At 48.1% G+C, this 25,909-nt stretch overlaps 1 protein-coding gene across 3 annotated transcripts in view; it reads right to left on the reverse strand.

Moving 5' to 3' along the window:
* Positions 1-25,909, reverse strand: part of LOC8028743 (E3 ubiquitin-protein ligase RNF123) — a 39,484-nt gene that overhangs the window by 1,343 nt on the left and 12,232 nt on the right. For 2 of the 3 annotated variants that reach the window (XM_040206757.3, XM_029966999.3), the window contains 21 exons: positions 25,701-25,814; positions 24,226-24,342; positions 23,978-24,144; positions 22,390-22,492; positions 22,081-22,156; positions 21,476-21,537; positions 20,922-20,993; positions 19,686-19,809; positions 17,092-17,220; positions 15,127-15,263; positions 14,451-14,633; positions 13,162-13,339; positions 11,855-11,929; positions 11,423-11,510; positions 10,320-10,407; positions 9,944-10,037; positions 8,262-8,401; positions 6,615-6,803; positions 5,623-5,783; positions 4,449-4,600; positions 860-1,025 (listed from right to left, as the gene is read on the reverse strand). In XM_040206757.3, coding sequence (XP_040062691.1) covers positions 860-1,025; positions 4,449-4,600; positions 5,623-5,783; positions 6,615-6,803; positions 8,262-8,401; positions 9,944-10,037; positions 10,320-10,407; positions 11,423-11,510; positions 11,855-11,929; positions 13,162-13,339; positions 14,451-14,633; positions 15,127-15,263; positions 17,092-17,220; positions 19,686-19,809; positions 20,922-20,993; positions 21,476-21,537; positions 22,081-22,156; positions 22,390-22,492; positions 23,978-24,144; positions 24,226-24,342; positions 25,701-25,814 — 2,615 coding nt within the window. The remainder of the gene's footprint in view (positions 1-859; positions 1,026-4,448; positions 4,601-5,622; positions 5,784-6,614; positions 6,804-8,261; positions 8,402-9,943; positions 10,038-10,319; positions 10,408-11,422; positions 11,511-11,854; positions 11,930-13,161; positions 13,340-14,450; positions 14,634-15,126; positions 15,264-17,091; positions 17,221-19,685; positions 19,810-20,921; positions 20,994-21,475; positions 21,538-22,080; positions 22,157-22,389; positions 22,493-23,977; positions 24,145-24,225; positions 24,343-25,700; positions 25,815-25,909) is intronic. The other variant, XM_029967000.4, reaches the window with a different exon arrangement.

The raw sequence follows: 25,909 nt of genomic DNA on the forward strand, positions 1-25,909 counted from the left end.
GGTGGCCCACGACACACTGCGCCACCTAGAGGCAATTAGGAACTGATAAATCTAAAAGGAGGGCTGCGAGGGTGCACGCCCACTCCGATCTGCATGCCCTTGTAGCCCCTCTCCACCCTGTAGCTTTTATCGGTTCCTAGTTGCTTCTAGGTTGCACAACACGTATTGAAGGCCACGCGCTCCACCGTTCGCGTTCCGTTCGTTGCCTGATAGTATGTTAGGTGACCAGGCATCCGAGCCGAGTTATCTCCGGTGCACACATGACGAAACGTTCCGCGTTCGAAGAGACGCCGCGAACGTGCGGAAATGCGAGGCATGGCCGTCGCGTCCACAGAGTTATGTGGCCTCTGCGAGACGTTGCCACGGTGCTCGGAACTCATGTCTGACCGAAAAATGAAGGTGCCAGAAACACACGTTTGTGGCACCTTCATTTTTGTCCCCTCAATTTCTGGCTGCTTGCACCATGATCGAGTAATCCTGGAGACGGCACGACGGCAAGCCAAAAGAGAAGCAAATGTGACGGACGCCTGTTCTACGGTACCTCGCTCTGCAGCCCACTTGTCGAATGGAATGCTAAAAACTATGGTTGGACGCCGCTTCGGGGACGCCACGATGCACGGGTGGGACAGGACGCTAAACGCACTGGCCGGTGACACATTCCGGGCAACGTGGATGTCGCTTTACCCGCTTCCAAGCAGACGTCTTTTTTTTCCCTCTGCGCACGAGGCCATCGGCCCGAGTGTCGCAACAAGAACCGTGCAGGAGCTTCGTGAACTTTGGGGCTCTCAGGCCAAGTCGCGGTGCCTCCTCGCAGCCGATGGAAAGAGAGAGAGCGTAGGCTGTTGCCCGGTGCACTCACTGGCAGGACTGGTGTCCGCAGGGAACGAAGCGCACCGAGTTTCCCTGGGCGTAGCAGATGGTGCAGAGCTGGTCCTCGTCCAGCGGCGTGGCCGGCACCTGGCGCCCCTGCACCAGCTGCACCAGCTGACGCACCTGCTCCACTTCCTCCTCCTTAACCTCGGCGTCTGCTCTCGCACGCGTGGGGAGAGAAGGAAAAAAGAAAAGGCGAAGAAAATGAGCGGACAACAGACATTTGTCCACCCGGGCCCACCATTCGCAGTCTGCGCTCTCGCAAACGCGAAAGAGACAAAAAACAACAAAAAAGAAACCGGAGAAAATGAGGGCGACGGCGTAAAACGAGGTAGGTCTTACTAGAATAGAAAGTTGGGCGAGTTGGTAAGAATTCATTTGAAAAACAGCGCGAAAGACACACGGACAAGAAGGAGAGAGACAGGACGAGGCACTGGTCTATTTCATCCACCTGGGCCCGCACATATTCCAATGTGTGCGTGCTAGTCAAGAAGTTGGAAAAGGAAGATCTGAATTGCAACTTCAATTAGCTCAAGCTAGACTCTGAAAACTCTAGTGCCTCTACTTTCCAGCAAAGCCGTTGGGAGAGCCAATAGCTGCAACCTGCGGAGGCGGCTGGGCAAATGAAGGGGCTGGAAATATGTCTAGACCCCAAAAAAGCTGTCTGTGTTGTGACACCCATGTAACCACGTGGAACATTGTGCCATGGTGCTGACTTTCTTAGGTCTAAACATGTTGTCAGCCTGCCGTAAAATCCCTAGAGATGCCCCACCCCCAAAAGATAGCCCACCCCTATTTTTGGCTCGATTTGATATATTTTTGTAAACACCGAAAAAGATAGCTCACTTCTAGTAATAGTGTTGAGATCAATGATGGCCTAGGCGTAAATGCGGCTAGTTCGTTGTGGCGGGATGTAAGCGAACGTTGCTGACTGGGAAGTACAGTCATCTTTGCTTCGTTGCACCTCGCCACCATAACAAGCTTGGAAGGGACACAACCTAAAAATAGCAACTTTTTTAAACTTTTCTTGATTGTGCCCTGAGAGTTAGCTTACCCCATATTTTCAGCCGATTTGCTCTTGATGTTAGGTGGTAGTGATGGGCCGAACGTTTGCCGAATCACAAATTCGGCGCCGAATCTTGGAATTCGGAACTTTTGCCAAACCTTTCTAAAGATTCGGAAAAGATACACTGTAACCAGACTTAACGTTGATATTCAGTTTTTTCTGGCGAAAAAAGGCTTCTTTTTTTTTTTCTTAGCTTAAATGCAACGTGCAATGCATGTTGACACAGGTATTACTAAATAAGGTGATATTCTACAAGACAATTGTATCGGTGTCATCTTTGTGTGTTTACTGGCAATTTTACAGTGACTTCTTGCAGAAGTGGCGTGACAGCGAGGTTGGGTAGTAGTGGGCATAGTTGTGAATCAAGCTACTAGAGTTTTGGTTTTGAGGCCTCATCAGTGGAAGCCTCCAAGTGTGTGTATATTGTTAAAATAAAGGCAATAACACCGCGTTTTTCCTTTGCTTGGGAGTCACCGTTTCGTGCGCAAAGACTAAGCCACGGTTGCTGAGCCTTTACCAAAAGAGATAATATTATTGTAAATATGCGTGTCTTTTTTTATCGGAGTCACTTGACGTCAGCGTGTGCGTCCCATATTCGCAACGTCTCATTTTTAACCTTTAAAATGCCCGTTTCTGGTGTTACAACACACAGACATTTAGGAAGATGGAAAGAGTTAGGAATGTCAGATGTGCAACATCCAGCATGATAGCTCTGTGTTTAGTTTTATGCAGATACATGAAAACTGTGAAATAACGCTAAAAGCAATATTATTTTGTTTTGGCACAAACTACTTGTGAGCCAAAAACAGGATTAATTATAAACAGGATTATATAACTGCGAGAAGTGCTTTAAAGTAATTGGCGGCCAATGCTTCAACTGCCTCAATCCATCACTAGAAAGGTAAAATGAAAATCATGTCATCCAGAATGTACCGCATCATTTGTCACTTGCGCAGTGGACTGAGAAAATTACTGGTCGTTATTCTGTTCTTGAGGCAGAAAATACTGAAGAGAACAACACTCGCAAAGGCTCACAAACGCACGGTTACCGTGTTGCCTACACACCTCACCGTAACCACTGGTTGTACTACACTATACGATGGTAACCACATGGCGTCTATTTGCAATCCATGGTCCCATTGCATTCACACACGTGCACAGACGTTTGCCGAATGTTTGCCAAACTTTTCTTCAAAACTTCGGCATGTGCTGAACTTTGCCGACTCTGAAGTTCGGCAGATTCGGCCCATCACTATTAGTTGGGCCATCTCTCAGGATTTTACAATAGTCATTCGCCGAGCAGGGACGTGGACGCCCCAAATTTCCTGCAGTATATTGCATGGCCTGTGCGTACTAATGAACACAGTTCAGGAATGTTTTTCCTATAGATTTTGTCAATCGCGAGCCTCCAATGTTCCCACGGTGGTAACATATTCGAGGTTCAAAGCTGCAGGCACGAGCGCCTGGCAGGTTGGAGATGGCAAGTGAGATCTTCATTGGTTCGGGAGAACTGTAGCATCGCAGGAGGGCACAAATCCATGGCACCTCTGAGCTCGAAACATGGTGTCAGGCAATTGAATCGCAAAGGTGCGAGCATATATAAAAAGTTTTAGAATAGCGCACGCTAAAGCTTCGCGTACGCAAAGAATAGCATCGTCGCCAGTGCGCATGCGCCAAACACTAACCATGTTTTGTGTTTTGCGTGCGCTATTTTAGTGCACGCTATTTCTCGGAAATTGCGTACGTATGCAAAGGGTCTTTGCACTTCTCCAAGGAGGATTCGTGATGAGAAGTTGGCTAAAGCCAAAACGAGCACAGTTAAAAAAATGGCGGCTCCAAGGACAATGGCTGCGACCGCTTTGGCGGTGTGTGAGCGCGATGTTGGCAACATCTTCCCGACTGCGATTTTCAGTACAGGACGACATTGCAGTTGGTTTGGAAAACTCAGTAAGGTGGGCAACGATCACCGGCAACTTAATGCTCGTGACGAGTGAACGTTTATCAGCGAAGGTCAGTACACTCTTCCCGAGGCGACGCATGCGGACACGACCGGTCGATTGCTCGCGTCGTAGTCTCATATTTAAACAAATGTAAAATGTTACTCTGAACCAAAAATCTTGTTTTTTCTCAAGTTCCAGCATTTCGTCTGTGAAATAAAAGTTTTGACTGTATCTTGGTGGCGTTGCAAGCGCGAGGTGCTTGGGCAAAAGCCCAAGCATCTCGCGCAAGCGCAAACGCAAGCATGCGTTAGCGCTTATGTGCACTAACGCGTGCGCTAAAATTGCGTACGTTATTCCAAAGCTCCCTTATGACGTGCCTTGAGAACCTGGCACCGAAACCTTCACAATGCTTCGCAAAAGTGTGGGTTTGGTCACAGCTTGAAGTGTGTCGAGCGACAGCTCTTGCTGCGGGCACGAGCACCGTACGATTGGTTCCTAATCTCGACAGTTCTGACGCCGGAGAAGCGGTCGTGCAACGAGTCGAAGGCGACGGTCCTTTCGAGCGTGCTCACAATTTGCCAGGGAGAAGAGCGGAGGGCTGGGAACGGCGGAGTCCTCCGCATCCAAGGAGGCCGCTCCGTTGCTTCCACCGCCCAGGAGGAACTCCAGGGATGACTGCTGGAAGCTCGGCTCGGCCAACAGGACCGACAGAGCATTCTCCCGACTGCAAAAGGAAAACCGCCGGCCCGGCTTCTGCACTAGTTTACTGGGATGAATGCCTCGCTGTCATCAGCTGCGAGTCTAATACGTAGTGCAAGTTTGTCTGCTTTTTGCACAGAGGTTGCGACGACATCAAAACGCCGAGCTTTCGTTGGCTCGCTGGAAAAAAATAGTGTGTAGACCTCGAGGCATCTAGCATTGAAGTCTACCCCGCTATCCTTTCAATCGAAGCCAATCGGAGCTCGGAGTCGTTCTGACGTCACCGCAACGCCTGCACAGAAGCAGACGACTTCCTCTTCGCATTGGTTTCAACCGGTTACGGCTCATGAGCCCACTGATCCCGTTGGCTCTTGGTGACCTGCATCAATCTAACATACATCTTTCTCGTGCACCTTCGTGTAGTAACGGGCAGTGAGGTATGGTCGCGGGTATGTAAGAGATGTTTATTTAAACTCTGACTGTAGAATATGTGGTACAGCAAAAAAGATGGAAAATGCCAAGTGAGGTGCATGGTTCAGAGTACAAGCACCCCTGCACGTTTCGATCTGGATGAGCATCGTACCGGCGTGCGTTCGTGTATCACTACTGCGTGGTGCAAGTTAAAGACCGCAGGCTAGCAGTCGTACTGCACTGGCAAAATTGCTCATCTACAGCGTGTGACTCGTTGCAACTTTAATGGCTGACCAACAACTTGCTGTATAAATATCCCCACAACCCAATTTTTTGTTCAGAGTACAAGCTACCTGGAATAGTGAAATTTCACAAGTTTTTTCATTAGGCTGACTGGGCACCTTCCGTGTTTGCCATAGGGGTCATAGCGCCCACTGGTCACGTTTACGTGACCAGTGGGCATTACGACCCCTAAGGCAAACATGACACCCACTGGTCATGTTTACTATACTTTAGTGCTCCACAACTTAAAAGACCCGCTCGCTAGAGGCGTCTACACGGTGTCTAGAGTCTCTCGGTGCCGTCCGGTTTAGGGTGTGTGCCGATTCGAGGTTACCGACGTCCCGGAGTGCCCACCTGTCGACGGAGCCCCTGAGCAAAAGCGCCACCAGGATCCCGGTGACCGCGGCCACGATGGGGAAGTGGTCGACGGCCTCCAGCCCGGCCACGTCCATGCCCACCACCAGGTCGAAGCAGCCGCACCGCGAGGTCACCCTGTTCAGCACCTGGCTCACGAGCTGAAAAAGGATGTTCACAAGCATCAAGGAGCACCCCTCGCACGCACGGGGGTGCTTCTCGCCGACAGGCGCGGCTCTTCAGCGCGACGTCCACAAGCTCCGCGGCGTCCCTGTGCCCGGCACCTCGGGAGGAAGCAGCGGGCACGCGTCTTCGACCGGTGTGTTTAGCGTCCTACATTGCCCATGCGTCGAAAATGATCCGCTGAATGGTCGCAAATGGCGTCGCGGGTGTCCGAACGTCACGCCGTCGGATGTCACGATCCTGGCAGTTGGGCGCAAAAGTTCCGGGAAAAAATTGCGCGAAGATCGCGCGCCGAGATGCATTTAGACAACGATGAGCGTGCTGCTTATTCGACGATGTAACGATGACGTTGCATCGATTTTAAGGTTTCAAGGTCATGATGTGTTTTCCCGCCAAAATTAGCGGGGAAATTAAACTGGCGCACGGGTCACCTGACGTAAATTTTTCTGCTAAATTTAGTGGGGAAACTGAATTGGTGCGTGGGTCACATGACTTAAATATTTTTGCTAAGTTTAGTGGGGAACTTGAATTTGTCCGTAGCTCCCGTGACGTGGGGTCACACCGCATCAATTTTACCGCCAAATTTTGCAGGGAAACTGAATTGGTGCACAGGTCATGTGAAATCAATTTTCCCGCTAAATTTACCGGGGCAACTGACGGCGTTTACGCTCACGCCATTGGAAAACCAGGGGAACGGGCCACTACCAGCTGTCGCCGTAAAACCACGAAATAGCGCCAGCAAGCGGAAATTGGGGGACCACTTTTGAGGACGCGATAGACTTTGCTTCAGGAGCCGTGGTGCCGTGTACCTGGCATATGCGGGCGAGGAGGAGGTCTGAGTGGGGCCTCCCGGGGTGGGTGACGAGGGAGGGTGCCACGTTGACCACCATCTCGACCACCCTGAGCAGTCCCAGGGAAAGGTCGAAGCAGGTGGCGCAGATCTTCAGCTGACGGGTGTCGACGAACACCCGCTCCGGACGGAAGTGCGCATTCTGGATCTGAAAACGCAACCGCCGACGCACGTGCGAAGCAATGTTTTGACGACTGATCTATTTTTGTTCTATTTATTTTACATCAAACACATTCGGCGATACATCACACGGGGGCGAAAGGAAGAAAGTGGGAGAAGATGCGACATAGATTTAAGCATTTAAGCAAAAATTATAACTGGCGTAGATGTGCTTACCTAGTTGTGGCAGATGGGGTGTGCAGCTTTGTTTTAAAAAGAAAGCTTCTAGCTTTATAGTTTCGGTGTGGATTTCATAATACGCAAGCATATTCCAGTTTAGGAAGGATAACTGTCTTATAAGCAAGGAAGTTTATAGTCTGAGGAGTGGAATGAATCCTACTAGTACAGGTTGCAGCTGAGCTAGTTGGTTGGTATCTTTGGGTGGTACTAGCTGAACACATATAAACACAGAAATAGTAGACGACCGCTGAACTATCAATTTTATTGAGGTCTTCTTCCTTCACTACTATCTGTATTTACAACCTCGATTTAAGCCATCTTCCTTACTTACAAACTGGATGAAAGTCTTCTTCCTCCACTCCTATTTTTATACGGAGCTCTTCCATGTCCTTCAGGACCTCCGCAGGAAGTTTTCCTTGCTGGTAAAGCGCCAGGGCTTTGACGCATTCACCCTTTCATCGATGGCCACTATTCCAAGGATTTCACGTGCAAGTTTTTCTTTGTTCTTTCCCAGGATCTTGATGTTTTGCGAACTTGCAGTGCACAGGCATTCTCGAAAATAAACTGTATATGCTGCTGCATTAAGGAAATATTCCTTAATGCAGCAGCCTGTCCTTTGACAAGCCACCGATGCAACGATCGGTTTGGCTCATGTAGCATCGACCGGATAATAATGGTATGTTACATATGGCTCCTTTTTCACACAACGCATAGTACATACTTTGTTCTGCGAGCAATGCCACAAACTTCTCCTTTCATCCCTCCCTCCTGGTTTACCCTGCGACACACAGAACATGCCTTATTCGGCACGGAGTGAACCGCAAGGACGCCCTGCCATTCGGCAGTCTCCTTCAATCGGCGAGTAATGCCGTGGATATAAGGAGCTAGCACTATAGGCTTTCACGTCTTCTTTGTTTGGTCATTTTCCCCAGGTTTCCGCCTAATATTGTTGCAGATTTTTTCGCATGTCGCTATGAATAATGTATTCGGGTGACCAGCAGCCCCCAGCCTTGATTGTCTAATTGTGTGTTTTTATCTGTTCCCCTGGCACCACCCAAAGCGGAATGAATGTTTCCTTTAAAGGAACACAGTTTCCTTCAGTCGTTCAACAGTTTAAGAGTTCAGGAAAAAACCCTCCCACCTCTCTCAACTTTAGCAGAGCGAACACTGGAGAGGAACTTGCGTCCTCTCCAGCGTTTGACCTGTACCTGTGAATATAATCGGTAGACATGCGAGACGAGCTTGCTACTGCCTGGTCCGTCCCTACCTCCTGCAGCATGCTGATGAACTGGGAGAAGGCCCAGTTGAGCTGGGTGAGGACACTGCCGAGGAAGGCGGCAGCACGGTCTGGGTGGTCCTCCAGCCAACGCCCAATGTGGTTTTGGAAGAACACCGATGGGCAGGGCGCTGCAAACCCCGAGAGCTTTGGGCTCGCCACCCGTGTGGAATACGGTGGGCTCGCAATAATTCGAACTCAAACATTGTATACTTGTGGTCAACTTATAAGCCACTGAATTCCAACGGCGTTTTCGTGTACAAATGCGCACTTATTGTCCTTGCAGCCCCGTGGAAAGTGCTTCTTTCTAAGCGCCGGTGCACTGCGGAGAAGCAACATCTGCGGGGCTCACTTCCGCGGGTGTTGCTTCTCGGCAGTGCACCCGTGCCGGGTAGGAAGCGAGCTCGACGAGGCTCTAAGTCGACAATAGACAACTGTTTTTGCTGGATGGACAGACTTAATTTTGTCTTGAGGTGTGATGTGCTGTCTAAACAGTCCACAATAGACAACATTTTTGAGGGATGAATAAACTGATCTCATACATTTCATTAATGTTTCGAGTGTGGCATATCTTTTTGATTAGTAGGCCTGTGTAGACGAAAATCATAATATCTCTGCTTTGTATATTCGTAGCCATCCATATACGAGGAAGGTTCATAACGTTTGTAGTATTGGCACAAAAAGCTTTAAAAAGCAGAACAAAACAGGCATCAACAAGAGCGCTCGTCCCTCTAGTTTCCGCACAGTGTACACGTCGCATGCTATAGTAGCGTGGAACGTCGCCAGGGAGTCGAAACCAAAAGGCACCACCTGTTGGTGCCAAACATGCAGTGATCCGTTTTTTTTTTTTTTTTTTTCATTTGAAGGGAAGTAATGCCAAGGATATTTATTTCAATTTGGGAGCGTTGCTCTGGGACAACGCCCAAGTTTATGCAACTGTGGTTAAATGGCGCCGACGCTTCCAGTGTAGCCAAAAAGAGGAAATCATTTCAAGGACCACGACCAAGTGATTGCTGAAGTGGAGCGATTCCTGAACAGTCAAAATGAGGAGTTCTAAAACAATGGCCTCCGGCATGTGGTCCATCGCTAACAAAAGTGGTTAACGTTTGATGGCGAACATGTAGAGAAAGTCTCGACTCCTACTCGAGTTTGATTGCTCAATCTCTATTCCTTCGTTAGAATAATACAAACTAAGCTAAAATCGTGCTTTTAGCTTGCATCATATTTAGAGGAATTTCTAATAATTCAAACTTCGGGTAATTCAAACAAAATCCGTGGCTTCTTGGAGTTTGAAGTAATGAAAGTCTACTGTAGATTTGAGGACTCCTCAAGAAAGAACACTACCCACTCAAGAAAGAACACTACCCATCGAGCTGAATGACCGTTGAGTACTGGTTGTCCTGTGCTTGTCCTCAGTGTTTTATTCTTTCGATTTTAAGCATTCATGTTCAACTCGCTCGCTTTTACCAAGACCGTTGAGAAGCAGTCAAATTTCGTTGGTTTGTTTCGTAGCAGCGCCGCCTCCTGCGAGGTACCACCGAGTAAGCAAAAGACGAGTTTCACAGACTGCTCACATTAAGGCCGCGTGCTACGCACGTTCATCCAAAGCAGAGAGGACGGTGTTTCGTGAATGGCGCCCGGCAGTTTAAAACTAAAAGGTGCGTTTCCCCCACCTGGATGACTTGGAAGTGCAGACTCCACTGGTTTGGAGGACATCCGCTGCACTAGGTGGGGAGCGATCGTGAAGCGGAATGCGAACCCGCAGCCCTGCGATCACGCCACACGGGAACCTCTTCAGTCGATGCTCACACAAGACGCCACAACATGCTGCGGCAAGCCTCACGATAAACAACACATCGTGGCTTAGTTCTTAAGTATCAAAAGCAACAGTGGAAAGCTGATTGTGCAAATACATTAATTAGCCTATAACCAGACATGGCTCGTAGCGACAACATGCACAGTGTGCACACTGTAACACTCGTCCTGCACATCTCAGCTCTTATTGTGTGGCATCTTTCTGAGTCTAAGGTGTCTGGGGGTTGTGCCCACCTTCCAGAGCCTCATAAGGATCCAGTTGGTCTGTGCCCACGGCCTGTTCTTGTACGGCTGAAGCAGCGCCTGTATCATGGCCATGGAGCTGCAAGTAAACGCGGCGTCGTTACGGCTGGATGCCTGCAGGCAAAGCCCGATATTGCTGGATAACATGTGCTCGGATAGAGATGCGAGGAACACCATAAAAAGATGAGCTGTGAAACATTGAGTAATGATTGCCCTACGCAAAAGACTAAATGGAAATGTCGCTTTATACACAGCCATATTTGTGACAACACAAATGCTTTTTCTTTTCCTGCTGGAAGCTGACGGGTAACCAAATAATATTTACGGAGAAATAACGACGAAAGGCAACTCTTCACCAGGCTGGCTATGGCTTACGGCCATAATGACCGGCTAGTGCGTAGTAGTCACTGTCTCCTATGGCTGAGAATGGTGTTGCCGTGGGCAAGCCTAGCGCTCACACTACCAAACTACTAGACCGACATAGTAAGAAGTGAGAGTATGCAGGCGAGCTGGTTAGGAAACATTGTAATCCAAACCCCAATACCCAAAGAAATACAATAATGGACTAAACCCCAATACACGGATAAATACAGTAATGGACAAGACGACACAAAATCTTAAGATTTTGTGTTGCCTCGTTCGTTGCTTTATTTCTCTCGGGATATTACTACACAGAGACTTAAGGCTCATTCGCACACTTACCACTGAGTGCAATACAATTTCTTGTGATATTTTTTTGGCGAGAGAATACGCTGGCGCCACCTCTGAGGCGGCTCTGACACTGCATTTCACTAGAGTCAAGGTTTCGCGGCATTTGCGAGATGAAACATACATACTATCTACGAGAAATGGTTGTTTGAAACATTGTCTAAAGTTTTTCGAGCCAAAAGTGAAAGCATGAAGCGCGCAAAAAATATAAATTACACATAAATCGCGAGTGTTGAACGACCACCCGACAGATGGCACCAGTGACTTCTCTCATCGTAAGAATAACAAGTCTTAACGAACTCGGGCGTAAGCAGTTGCAAGTGTGCGAGCGAGCCTTTATTATGGAAGTGTACCGAGCCGTTAGGAGCGATTAATTAATTATTTACCTTTCAGTGGGCATGCACTCCAGTGCCCTCACGGTGGACGGGGGACAGACGTGGGCCGCCAAAGCCCGCAGCAGCGCGTCCTTCATGTCTGTGTAACGGGAGTTTGCAACGCTGCGATCATCATGATGACGCTACAAACGCAACTTCGTGACAATTAACCAGACGAAAATCAGTCCACTTCGAGCTGGATTATGGAACTGGAAATGAGGCGTTCCAGCTGGATTCCAGCTGGAATCCAGCTGGAACGCCTCATTTCCAGTTCCATAATCCAGCTCGAAGTGGACTGATTTTCGTCTGGGAAAGAAACCGGTGTTCCCAACCCAGTGTCGGGAACTTGCATAACATAACCCCGAGTTGCAAGCAAAGTGGGTCCCCGTGCGGGGTCGGTGTATTCGTGGCTCGCGTTGCCCGGAGGTTGTGGCGTAAACTTACCGGGATTGGTGACCCTAGGGTCCGCGAAGTGCTGGGCCAGAAACGTGCTATACCGCACCAGGACGTTGTAGTGACCTGGGGATGACAGCAAACGTTGGCAACGATGATACTGACGATCGGCAAGGCGGACTCGGTTTCTGCGCGTCGGGAATTGGTTTGGTGTGCCGTGACTCTTGGTGCGGCTTTTTATGTCTTTTGGATGCGTCAATACGACGCAGTGCACTGCTAGCACAAACCCCCGAATTGGAACAGATGAGTAAATAAATTAGAAAATATTTAAGGCCTCACCCAAAGCAGTCTCCCAAAACTGGGAGACTAGATGAGGAACAGTGAAGCAAACTCGTCAATGCATCCGAGGTTTCTCAATTATTCATAAGAGTAGCGTATCAGATCTCTAGCTCCTTACTACCATGTCATTCCACACTATAGTTCATAGACTATACACATATAAAGTTGAAATTTTGCGCGGTGCAGACTACAGGTGCGCACCTTACAAGGATTTGTTTTTCCAAGATCATTCGTTACGACAAGATGAGACAGATTTCGTGAATGACGGATTATGTTAATGATGATCTCCGTGCCACATTCTTTGCGCGTTAATAAAGCCTTTTTTTCAAGTTCTGCTTTGTATAACAGTTTTTGATGTGCAGAGCATACACCAGGTGGGAACTACGCACTGGGTGCAGAATACCTAAGGAAAAACTGCCAATTTTCGGTCCAAGTTTGCCCTTGCACACTATACATTAATTGATTGACTTAGCTTTTCTAGCATTGTTTGGACCAGCATTTATTTGTCTCCTTGCTCCGAGCACCACAATTGGGATAACGGCAGAAACTGCAGCACAACCGCTTAGCGCATCCAAATAGTATGACACGGTTGATTGAGTATTAAGGCCCGTTCACACGCTTGCATTTGCTCGCGACTTGGCTCTTGCGATCTCTTACGACGAAGCAACTTGCTGACGTGGACTGCTCACGATTACCGTATGTTTCCCGTCTTTTTTTCACATATTTCTTTTTTTCTCGGCTCAAAATACCTTAGACAATGTTATAAGCGACCGTTTCTCGTAGTTTCTATGTATGCTCGATGTCGCAAAAACATGCAAAACCTTCGCTCTAGTGAGATGCAGTTATAGGGTATAGGGGAAACACACAGAAATCGCGAGCAGTCCACAGCTGGCTGACAGGTAGCGCTGGCGTTATCTCTCGTCGTAAGAGATCCTGGGAGGTTTCGAGGCACTCGAACGTCAGCGGTCGCAAGTGTGCGAACCGGCCTTTGAGGGAGGAGCAGAGGAAAGCAAAGCCACCTGGGATGTCGCTGAGGTTGCAGGTGGGCGGGAAGTAGAAGCTGAGCGACGTGAGCAGCTTGATGCACGACTCGACGTAGTAGTCCGGCACGAAGGCAAATGCGGCGCCCGAGTGGGAGGCCTCCTCCAGCGTCAGGAGCACCACCCGCAGCAGCCAGTACACGTCCGCCTGCTTCTCCTGTGGCGGGACAGGGTCGGGAGCGCCCCGACGGCGACTCAGATGCCAGATTTGTGTGCTGGCTGCGCAATGCCGATCGACGTCAACCGAGCTGATTCCAAGATACGAGGTGTTCCACGACGGATCTCGGCGCCGTAAATAAGCAGGCCGAAAAAATCGCCGCCGGCATGTAGAAAGCTTAAACTTTCGCCGAAAGTGCATTTGGGGCAGCGGACTTTGCCCGGCGGAATTTCGAAGCCTAGCTCCCCTCCCGCGAGAGACGAGACCGACAAACTCGCAGGGGTCGATGGCAGACGCGTTTACGGACGATCGGGCTGGCGACGGTTGTAACCTCTGGCACCGTCTCCCGATAGGTGTGGGGAGCGGAGGAAAGGGTGTGTCGTCCGGTGTGGATGCTCATTGTGGACACCCCATAGATAGGCACTGTTTTACTTGTGTGGGTTCAGGCAATCGCTCACAGACGATACAAATTATCTTATGGGTGTCCATAGGACAAACGTATGGTATCTAAAGGATGCCCAAAAAACAGCTACTGGACACTTATAATAAATCTATTGCAGTGGTTTTCAACCACTGATGTTTTGGGGTCCCTTCTGGATGAGCGGAAGTGGTGGGAGGCCCACTGACCGATGGTAATAACAATGTCAAAAGGGTAAATGAGGAAAACTGAATGAGTGCAAACTAACTTTGAAGCTTTCATACGAAGAAAAAATTAGCCCTTCTCATTTGGCACACATGGTTTGGTCCACTTAGCTTGTGGGATAGCCAGCTTTCATATAGAGATTCTACTGCTCAGTTTCACTTGTGCTCGAGGGCTTCGTGGCCCCTAAGAAGGCCCTCAGGGACCCCCACAAGGATCTGGGGACTGCCGTTTGAGAACCACCGCTCTACACATTATGACACTCTTCGGACATAACATCCACTGGACACCGATAGGACATCTGTTGGACATTACAACATCCTATGGACATCAAAGTCTGCCAAATATCTACAAGACATTTATTCAATGTCCGTGAGACATCCCTCGGACATCACGGTACCTTGGGTACGTCTACACGACCACGTGGGCTGTGGTGCACGTCGAGGGCTCGAACGCGCAGCGGGCACACACCTTTGAGAAGACGACGGCGGAGAGCCACGCCACCTGCCTGGCCTGCTGAGACAGGGTGTCGCTGAACACCTCCTCGGCCTTCGTCAGTGCCTCCACCACGTCGGGCTCCCCGAGGGCGCTGTTGCGTCTCACCTCTTGCACTGCCCGCAGGTAGTCGCGCATGCCCTCCCTCACCGCATTCATCTGCGCGGAGGAACCACTAACGGTTGCCAACTGCCACTCCAAACGACAAAGCTCAAACGGGAGAGGGTGATGGTCAGACTTCTCTGTGCTTCTGTCGTCTTTGAAGCTGCAGTCACACTATCCGTGCATCACACAGAAGACACGGCGTTCAATGTGGACATGACGACAGAACTGTCAGTGAACAGGCATCGAGCATGTTTGCTTCATAGACATGTACGTTCGAACATGTCTATAGACAGTTTACGTATGACCGACGTGACTGGACTGTCGTACAAGGAAGAAACGTGCCTCGGACAGCATCTGCAGACTGTACGATGTGTAAGCAGTGTGACCGCAGCTTTAGAGAACCCCAGTCTACAGCAAAGTTACCGTGAGTATTCCACAATTATGCATGTGCACTTGCATCCTTCATGCGCCACCACAAATATTGTCTCCGAGCGTGCATTGCAGGAATTTCCTGTCGACCCTCGACTTTCCGGCGCCCTGTCCTCACCTTCAAGAAGTGGGCATGGCTGCAGAGATAGTAGAGGCGGACGATTCCGTCTAGGAGTCGGAACACCTTGGTGCTCGCACGGTCCTTGTCGAATGCGTTCGGCGTGCCGCTCGACAGCTCCACCGACGCCTTGTGGCCTGCAGCCCCGAGGAGAGCAGACAAGCCTGATTCTCTCCCGCGGGGGGACGCTAGAGCGCATGCGTCGTCGAGGATACGACTAGAATAGAGCAAGCGCCGAGTAGCCAAAACGCGAGAAGCCTTGTGGCGACCTCCGGAACTATTTGCCACGAGAATAAACGCGTCGACGGAATCAGTCGTAAAACGGCCGCGAGGACCCGATCGAGCTGCTGCGTACTTTGTTTTGCCGTCTGTGCACAAGTGATGCGGTGATTTGAGAACATGCAATGCTAGGAAAGCGGTAAAAGTGCCACGTTTCGCGACTGTCCCAATGAGAAAGGGAAGCCTGCAAGACATTCTGCATGCGCGCATACTCTCGTGGTGACGGCTCCAGGGTCGGCCACAAGGGAGAGCGCGCGTTTCGATTGCTCGGCATTCACTTCATGCTATCCATACCTTTTCATAACTTTCCGCCGGTCTGCACGTAGTTTGGAGTATGTTGGTCGATACTCGCGTAAAATCGCATCAATTTACGTTTCTACAAACAAATTTGTGACGACTGTATGTGCACCCACTTGCATCGTAGCTGGTCATTCAAAGAATTCATGCTTTGAGGGGCCCTCTACGAAAATGTAAAATCCAGGATGGAAAACAAAAAACAACCATAGTGAAACCCAAAGGTGCCATAATGCATAGAATTTATGGTTCCCCCGTGGCATCAGAGGGTCACGTGACGTCGTAGTGTCATGTAAAGAAACGACGGCTCGGGAGTTTCCTTTCTTAGGACCGGCCACCGTTCCAGCACCAGAGTAAGACATCAATTTCATGACTACCGTAACGTCATCGCCATAGTGATGTGCGAGCATTCAGATCTTCTAAATGTAGTTTTCGTTAATACGCTATTCGCTATTTGCTTCGACATGAACTGTGATATTCATATTTTTCGACGTGTTGAAGGTGGGTTCATCGCTGAGTGCACTTTTTATTGCGCACGGGTGCACTGCAGAGAAGCGACATCTGCAAAAGCGAGCTTTGTGGGTGTTGCTTCTCCGCAGCTTAATGCTAGACAAGAAGCGCACTCAAGGAGACTAACTCACTGCGATCGACATTTCAAAAAGTACAAATATACTGCAGTCGCGTGCATAGTAGAAAAGCACCCTTTTAAAGCGGGATGCACGCAAGCTCCAGGAGTATTTAAAAAGGAACTAAAACTTTCTGAATATTGATACCTGCATTGCAATGAAATTTTCAAAATTAAAGTGTGGCTATTATGTGACAGTATACAGACTAGTATATTAGGCAAAAATGCCCTGACAACCTGCGTTCATCATTTGAGATTGATTTTTATTTTTTTCAAATTCGAGAGCGAAGGAAGGACACTTGCACATAATAAGATTTATAATAAATTTCGTGTCAAATTTGTTGCTTCCTTGCTATCCCAATGCAGGCATCACGCTTCGTGAGGCCACAGTCTATAAATATAGTTAGATTAAAATTAGCTTTAAAAATGGACAAGTGAAACCTTGGGAACAAGCTTCACAAGTTCAGGTGGGTTTTCGTTTAAGCGTGGTGCAACGCAGTAGCCAGAGGCATGTAGTAACTATTCCATATTTGATTAGAAAATATTCGGTCAAAGCCTCTACGCTGTATTCGCTTTGAACACAAAATCCACTATTTGCACGTTATTACATCAGCATGACATCACCATCTAGACTGCATCCCAGGCATTGACACGACAGTGCTAAGAGCCAACCCCATAAATGCTAGTCGTTTAAAAAGAAAACAGGGTGCAGGTAATCCGGAGATTGTGATGATACGGGAGGCAGAAACGTTCCGGTCCAAACAGACCTTCGTCGGGGCGGTTCGACTGCTGGTTGGATGCGATGTCGTAAGGGAGTTCCGGAAAGTCGCCCACCCGGGACACTTCGCCACGGACGCCGATGTCGCTCAGAAACACGTCGCCCGGAATGTACAGACCTGTCGTCGACGAGAAGAGGGTGAGACACTTGGGGGAAACACTGGGTTTGGAGCTTTTCTCCGTACTTTTTGACAGAACTCAACAAAGCTGCTCGAGCTTGTTGAGTTGTCTCTGCCGATTTCAAATATCTGCTCATTTATTCGGCCAGTGGATTGGTCCTCAAATATTTAAGGCTTTCCAGTCCTTGTTTACAGGAACAATAGGGAGGAAAACTGCTCAACAAGAAAGTCTGTTTAAAGGGGTACTCCAGGGATATTTTTTTTATGGTCGCTGATTTGCCTCAAAATTGGCTCAACGCGCCAATAGACATGGCTATACCAGTTCCCTAAGTATTGTGTGAATTTTTTTTTTTTTTAAATACATATGCAAAATTATTGAATTTTTTAATTTCATTCTCATCTTTTAAAACGGGGGGCCCCACTGGCAACACTAAAATGTGACGACAGATATGGTACAAAGTGGGCAATAAACCACATTCCCAAATGATTAAAAGACATTTGATGGCGGGAAAAGAATGCTTAGAAGCTTATTCACCGAGAAGCATGAAAAAAATGCTAGGTGTGCTCTGTTTACGACTACCTGTGCGACCTGAAACTCTGTACCATTTGTGACGTCGCACCACTGGAGAGTGCGTGGAAATTTGAATGTTGGTTTCGGCATCATCTTCATTTACAGTTTTCTCAATAGCTGCTTTTGAATTTTGAGACGATAAATAGGATACCGTGAAGACCGTGTTTGTGTATTCAGATAATGCAATTGGTTTGGGTAGCTCAAAAATGGCTGGGGTACCCCTTTAACACATGGCTACAAACTACAAAGTAGAAAGAATACAATGTTGGGAGTACTTTTGAGATTGAAGTCTATTATTAGTGATTTTACAAATAAACTGAAGTTTAGTGTTCAATGTGTGGGCGCATCCGCCCTTTCCACGCTAAGCGCCCACTCCCAAACTTGTAAGATTTGAGAAATATGCACAGTACGTTTATATGTAAAGTTGATGACTGGACAAGTGCCCATCCCCCAATTTTTTCGCCGTTATCTCCAAATTGTGAGTGAACGCTTGCCCGGTACTTTACGGTATATTAAAAAATCTGCTCTAAACTTCACAGATTTAGCTACATACATGTTGCAAAACAAGTTATATTTCCTTCTGCACTAAATCCTGAGATATCTCTCCTGAAAATTGGCAAGGAGTTCAAAACTTGTTTTTTCAGAAAGCAACGTTTAAGAGTCAACTTCAATGCAAATTCAGCCTGCATAGATATTATAAAGTGATGTATTGCTCAAATATTCATCCACAAATATATAAACTTGTAAGATTCAGAAGAACAAAAAGCGCGAGGTACACCTAAGCGCTTCTTATGAGTCGTGAATGCGAAAGCACGCAAGCCGCTCGTCCGCTGCCTTTTTCGTCTGCTGCTCTGCTGCATACTCTTCGTCGCCGGTCAGCGCGCGTGCACCCCTGGGTGTGGATGGATGGATGGATGAATACGGCTGAGCCCTTTAGATCGGGCGGTAGCTTACGCCACCTAGCCATTTTGTTTTACCATTTAAGCTTAGAATATTTAAATGTGAAATCTATATTCACTCCGCAGTGCCAAGAAAGTGAGGCTATGAAACCCCCTTGCCATCAGTGAATAAGAAAATACCTAGTTTTCTCTCGATTTCTGCCACCATTCACTTAATCCTAAGCTGATGGACACGCAGCGCCATGGGGTGAGCGGTCGTGGAAACTGACGAGCGCAGCAGACAATGGGAACCCCGTCGGTGCGCGCCAGCCAATGGAACCGAAGGAGATCGTGGAAACTAGGTGCCGTTTTCGCGCTTCAAACTGATGACATCAGCTCGCTCCATGGGACAGCTAATGGTTTTGCATTAATAGCTTTAGACAAAACTTTATTAGCACCAAAGACCCGTGTCCCCCCCTTAAAAGTCGGCACTATATGTAAAATGTATTTAGGACTATGGCCTGCAGATGTCCAAAAGTTAAAATTTTATGCGTTGCACACTACCTACAGGGGCGGGCTACACGAGGGTTTGTTTCTTTCAAGATAGTTAATTATGACAAGACGTTACCGATTTTGTCAGTGAGATTATGTTATTGATGACTTTTGTATGCTACAAGCTTTTTCGTGTGCTACTGAAACAGGCATTTTTCATAATGTGCTGCATAGTGAGCGAACTCACCGCCACAGCTTTCTGTTCTAGCTGCGAGGTGCCGTCGATTTCGCTGGAGTCACCAAATACACTGAGTGAAAACTACCCAACGAAACCCATTTTGTTTAACTCGAAACTTTTTTTGTGGATAATACACCAGATTCAGACTATATAGTCCGGAAAATGTGGTACTAAACCTCCAAAGTATGTGAAAGAGAGGGGGGAGGGAGAGAGAGAGGAACGAAAAGCTCGAAGGACCTTGTACCGGCTTGAACATAATCTTCTTACAAGCGAACAAAAGACTCACTGTGAGCTTGCAGGAGTTTGCCGCTGGCCGCATGAAGGACGGGAAGACACTGGCGTAGGAGTGCCACCAGCCGGTGGAAGAAGTTGAGTGCCACCGACGGCGGACATAGGTCCAGGGTCACCGTCTGCAAACATTGTGACGGAGTCGAGTTACTTCGCAGGCGCTTCGATTCCCGAGTTTCTAACTCTCCGCACATCGAGGCACAGGTTTTTCATGACATAAAGGGACATTGTGGTGACTGAAACGAGGGTTAATGGAAAAAGCTCCATTCAAAAGAAAAGGAATAGTAGAAGTTGCTGTTGTTTCCAAAGGTCTTTTTGGCACACACGTAGGACAAGTGGTTTTTTGCCATGTCTAACCAGCTAGCCTGCCAGTTCATTTTAATTCCGAGGGTTGATGTGCAGGCGAGCTGATGCACAGTCATGCTGCAAACGCACCAAAACATGGGACACTGTTGTGTCCCATGTCAAAGTATGAACACTGTGATCTTTTCGGGGTTATGGTATGCACAACATACCATAACCCCGAGAAGTATGTATAACAGTTTATGGAAGTCGCTCACAGACAAACGTAGAGCCAGCAGATAGACGGGTGCAAATCTTCAAAACTTTTGAATGTTCACTGCAATAGCGGTGTGCTCGATTCAGTGTCGAAATTATAAAAAGTGGTGCCCTCCCGGACGGTGTGCGATGAAACGCTCGTACTGTCCGAAACAAAAAAAACACCTTAGAAAATTTAAAAACTGATTTGGAACAAAAAAAAGTATTTTTCATAAGCTGGCAAGCAATGAACAAGTGTCACGTTTAAGCCAACTTTGTTCCTGCGTCGTCCTCTGTGATTAATTGAACGCCATCGATTCTTGTCACCAATAATTTTACGGAAGAAAGAAAAATTATTGTTTTGAGGTAGACCATGGCTCTTGACTCAAGTTTTACAAAGATTCCTTCAAAACTATGGTTTTGCATCATGTACATTTCTAGACGACCTGCCAATTGAAATCCACCTTGTGCGAGACGAAGACGCATTAAAATAATATGACGCGCGCATATCACGAAATGGCACTTTGCCACTTCAAAACAAGAATCAGTGGCATTCAATTAATCGCAGAGGACGACACAGGAACAAAGTTGGCTTAAATGTGACGCTCGTTGTTTGCCTCCCAGCTTATAGAAACTTATGATCCAAATGACTGCTCAATGCAACTGACCCGCTCAAACGTCAAAGGAGAAATCTTACCCTGCTCCCGGGCGAATTCTCTTTGATAAAGTCCTCGAATTTCGCGAGGAAAGTATCCCTACTTGTCTGGCCCTGCAATTAAAATAATATTCGTCAACCACCAAAGGATCCATCTTGACCGAGAGCGGCGTCGAGCGCCAGTCACAGAAACTTTGAACGCACTTGTACCGACAGTGACGGAAGCGTCTACAAGTTATTCCTCGCTGTTTGCTCTATGTAACTTTGTACACCTGCTGCTTTGGTGGCACAAAGAAACCGTTCTACGACAGCATTAGAGAGAAGGGCCCTGCTATTAAACGATGGTCAAGAATATTAAATGAAATTGGGTGCCTCCTCAATTATGCGACACAAAATCAGGATACGAGAATGTGTGCAGTTGGTTTAAAGGTCTTGGCACATCCTTTAAAATTGGTAGACGTTCGTTTTAGGAGCGCAAAGTGGCTTCCAAGCTCATTTTCTTTAAGTAATTCAGTCGTCTAACTGAAAACTTTTTGCCATTGAAACACGTGCGCTATTTTCAGTTTTTGACTGATACAATGATTTTCTAGGCTCACCTGAGGTGCATCGTCATCCGTAGTGAGCTGCTCCAAGATCCTAAGCTGCAAACTTTCGAGCTCTGGGTGGGGGGGAGGGGGGGGGGGGGGGGGGGGAAAGAAAGCTAAGCTAAAGCAAATTCGCAGGAGATGTAGCATGTTCAGTTTTGATATTTTTGAAATTCTTTCAGTCTTTATGTCACAAAGCTCGCCGACAAAATCGTGGGAGTCATGACATCGACGCAGTTGTGGGGAATCGTGGCAGGGTAATGGCAGTCGAATGTGGCTAGTGGATTGAACACGAGCGTCGTGCAAGCGCTTGACTTGGGCTCGGGTTGCAATCAATATGCCCCGGCGAAATTTGTATTGTCGCCGAGGGGATGGGAACGGCTAAACTTCAACGGTGTCGAGAGCACAGCATGTGGCCTGATGTGCACTTTGTAGCTCCAAGCTAGATAATGCTTATTCTCAAGAGTATGCAACGAAATGCCAGGAAAATAAAAGTTGACATTACTGTGAATAGAAAAGGCTTTGGAATTTCGCATTTTTTTAATCTGCAATTTGGAAAAAAGCGGTAGATTTACTTATTCTAGATAAGGCAGTATGTGATCAAATGCCAAACAGACCCAACGCCACCGACTTCAGCTTCTGCTTGGAGGCTGCGTACAGCGACTTCTTGTAGGCTTCCTCCGTTGGGTGTGCCTGTAAACGATGATGACTAGCAAGTTAATATACAACCACGCATTGGTGCACATACTCATGCCTGTGCTATTACGAGTCAATGCAATTGGAATAAAGGTACCGTAAACCCGATTAAATCACCTACTCCCTTCTTAGAGCGCACAGATTGGAGAGATAGAACAAATCGTGGCTGCCGGTACCAATATGGCTGCCCATTACACGAGCCCAGGGGATCTCGCAAACTCAGTCCTCGCCTCTTCCATGAGCTCGAACCAGACGTCGTGCACGACCGTCGCCAAAGTCTCGTTGTCCGGAGGCTTCACGTCCATGAACAGAGGGAACTTGATCTTGTCGAATGTGCTGGCAACACTGGAGTCAAGGAACTGCTCCAAGCAATATAATAGCTGTCACAGACTGGTTCAATAAAACAAAAACGAGAGCAGGTTGCGACCTGCACCTTCCCAGCGGCTACATGTGCGAGTCGCCACGAGGCGTTTCAATGCGTTCCCTCCACTTTGCTCCATTGAAGCGGAGAACTGTTCTACGCAGTATTTGCCAATATTAAGTGGTGTAAACACAAAAAATATACGCCCGTCAGTCCACACGAGACATTCTGTACTAGACGTTGACTTTCTTTATGGTACGTCATCCAAGCTAGCATAGTTTTTACGGTGCTGAAGCCCTGCACTGCTACAAGAGCATGCAGCTTCGTCTTCCGTCTCGTCCGCACGCACTCTTGTGCGAAGGAGACGCCAAACAAAGCCACACGCTGGCACAAGTAGCTCTGACTAGATGCTGGGTATAAAGTGTTTTGCCAATTTGCTTCATAAGGCAGTCTCCTCCGGTTGTGCACCATTGTATATCGGAGGTCCTGAAACTGTGGCCCTCGAACCCTTAGCAGTCTGCAACGACACTGGGGGGGGGTCTGCACTGATTCAAGGGTCGTTCCATTAGGGACAGGTAAGGCACGGAGGAGGGTTCAAACTGTCGGAACAACTGTCTTTCCTCATGGGTTCCGGTGTGCTCTCACTGGTTTCTAGTCGCAAATGCACTTTGACTACGGGTTTTCCCAGGAAAAGTGCTCATACAGGTGTTCCCATTTTCACTTTCCACTGGAGACCGATTCGTATGGGCTCGTCTGCAGGATGCCAAGGACAATAGACATGATTTATATCCTGTAATCTGCTGGGCTAACGACTTCCACCTTCTCCGACTTTCGGCAATGCAATTTCCTCGAAATGTGCATTATGCTGCTATCATATAAATATATGCATAGGGAGACTGCAAACGACTCATAAAACAGTTGGCATGCAACACGTTTTCAGGTGAACATATCCAATAACGGTCTGTGAATGACCTCTAAGGAAGTTGGGTGATTTTCAACGATGCAACGTTGGAGAAGTGCTCTTGTATACTATTCACCGATAGTAAGTGGCGTAAACATAAACATGCATCATTCCTCCACGATACAAAACGTAAAACAAGTGGGCCAAAGAATTGGTGGAGACTATAGGATACTTTAATTGACTTGATTTTCACGGGCTCGATATTTGGAAAAGTTTGGGGAGCATCTCGAAAATATTTTGTAGGAACAAAATATTGCGATCAGGGGTCGTATGATATGTATTTGTTATCATATAGTAATATATTTGCGCAATCTATTTTTCACAATGCGAAATTCGCTAAAATAAGGTTTTCACGAAAATGAAGCCATTTACAATACGTATATGATTCAAGACTTCAAAACATCAATAATAATGTTGTTTACAAATCGTAACGTCTAAAAATCTCTAAATCTTAAAAAAAAAAAGACGAGTGGGCCACAGATTTGGTGAAGGATATAGGACGTTTTCGAGGAGGTAGCGCCGTGACGAGTCGTGCCGCACAACGCTTAGGAACAGGGATAGGTGGCGCTTCTGGTGGTGCAGGTCCGGGGTGCACGGCGAGAAGCGGAACCCCGACAGGAGGGCCACCGCCACATTCTGGAGACACCGCTGGACCTCCAGGGGCTGTCGGCAGAGACGTCCCGGTTTACGCCTGCCGGCTTCCGAGCGAGCGGCCGAGTGGCACTTTGCCGAAGGTGCACTCACCTCGAGCAGCGCCCAGAAGAGCTCGAGGAGCACCGAGACGCCTCCGCCATCGGGATTCTCGTCGAGGACTTGGAAGAGGAACGGCAGCACCGACACCTCAGTGACGTGACTAGATGCCTGCAAGGGGCAACGCCACTCGCTAGAGACGACCGTGGTCGTGGGCGGGACAAGGACGGCACCGAGGAGTTTCCGTCGACCTGCTCTCAGCGAGATCTTCCCACCGTCGATTAAGGAGTCGGCCTCTCGCAAGCTTTGAACGTGCACGCGCAGTCAAAGTATAGCAAAGAGCAACGGGCGCTTGCTGGAAGTCTGGCCTTCGAAAGGCGTGCCCTGCCGTTTTAGCCTCCTCAGCGACTAAGTATGATTTTTAAGGCTGGTGTTTCTTTTTAATGCAGAATGTCCTTTATGGCTGGCACCTATCTATGGTTAGGTGCCAGCAACAGAAGCCGACAGGCCGATCGCCAGCTGAATGCCGGCGCAGTGCTCGTCTCCCCGCCTATCGGACGCCAGTGCTGGCTGAAGCTCTCCTGGCGGGGGTATAAAGATGCATGTTCGGAAACAGAGCGGTGCTCTGCTCCATGAAACGAGTGCACTCCAGGCTTCCCCAGAAAAAGAGCGCGCATAAAAATAACATAAAAGCGGAGAAAAAGAAAAAAAAAAGCAGACTCCTGCGTTATAACAAGTCGAAATAGTTCCAAGTGTTTGCTTCGTTTTCGTTACAAGCGTTCCAGTTGTTCTGTTGTCTACACGCTCCGTCTGCTCCAACGGGCTCTGTGTAAGTTGCATTTATGCCGCGACCACAAAAGATGGCACCCACCGGTTAAGACATCCACAGAGTGCTAACGCGCTTACCTCGCACGACACGAAACTGCTCCGCGCCATCCAGTCTCCGCCTGTGTGTGCAGCTTCTCCATACTAACACATCACATTCTGCATCACCACTGCCGTTGCCAGGCTGGTACAGCAAAGGGTGACTTTTTCTCTTGCTAGGTTGCTCGAATATGCGGTCCAGTGTTTTCCGGAACTTTTTGACAAAAATGCCCGCACACGATACAACACACAGAAACTAGCGCAAAGTGTAATGAAATCAGAGGCTCTCTCGGCAATCTAGGAGAAGGAGACTTGACGTCATTGTCGTCTTAGGTGCAACCTACTACAGGTAACAAGCATACCAATGATCGATCGATCAAGATTGATTAAGAATGCCTTCAGACACCTGCAAAAAGTGATGATTAATTGATTGATCGATCAATCAAGCATTCAATCAATCAATCACTTTTTTGGGCATCTTCAGGGATTCTGAAGCTCGTCAGCACACCTTCACTACCTTCTGTTGTTGTTGCATTGTGTCCAAAATGAGGGAGCCACAATATTCCTTTTTCTTTTCGTGTCCACGAGCATTTCCAGCCATTGCTTAAGAACCGGATTAGATCTTTTAAAGGATGGCGACTAGAAAAAAGTGAGGCGTGGCTCACCAAGAGTGGGCCCAGGCGCCTGAGGACGGGTGCGGCCAGAAGCAGTGCTTGCGCCTTGGTTCCCTGTCGAAAGACGTCCAGGCCGTCGGTGAGGTACTGCGAAGGGACTGCACCCTGCAAGCGTGCCAGGTCCCCTTTTCATTACTTCACGAATTACTGAACTGTTTCAAAGCAGTCTAGCTATTTAGAAACCTTTATCACTCAAATAC

The sequence above is a fragment of the Ixodes scapularis genome, unplaced genomic scaffold, assembly GCF_016920785.2.
Source record: "Ixodes scapularis isolate PalLabHiFi unplaced genomic scaffold, ASM1692078v2 PGA_scaffold8__174_contigs__length_109621045, whole genome shotgun sequence".
Taxonomy (NCBI): domain Eukaryota; kingdom Metazoa; phylum Arthropoda; class Arachnida; order Ixodida; family Ixodidae; genus Ixodes; species Ixodes scapularis.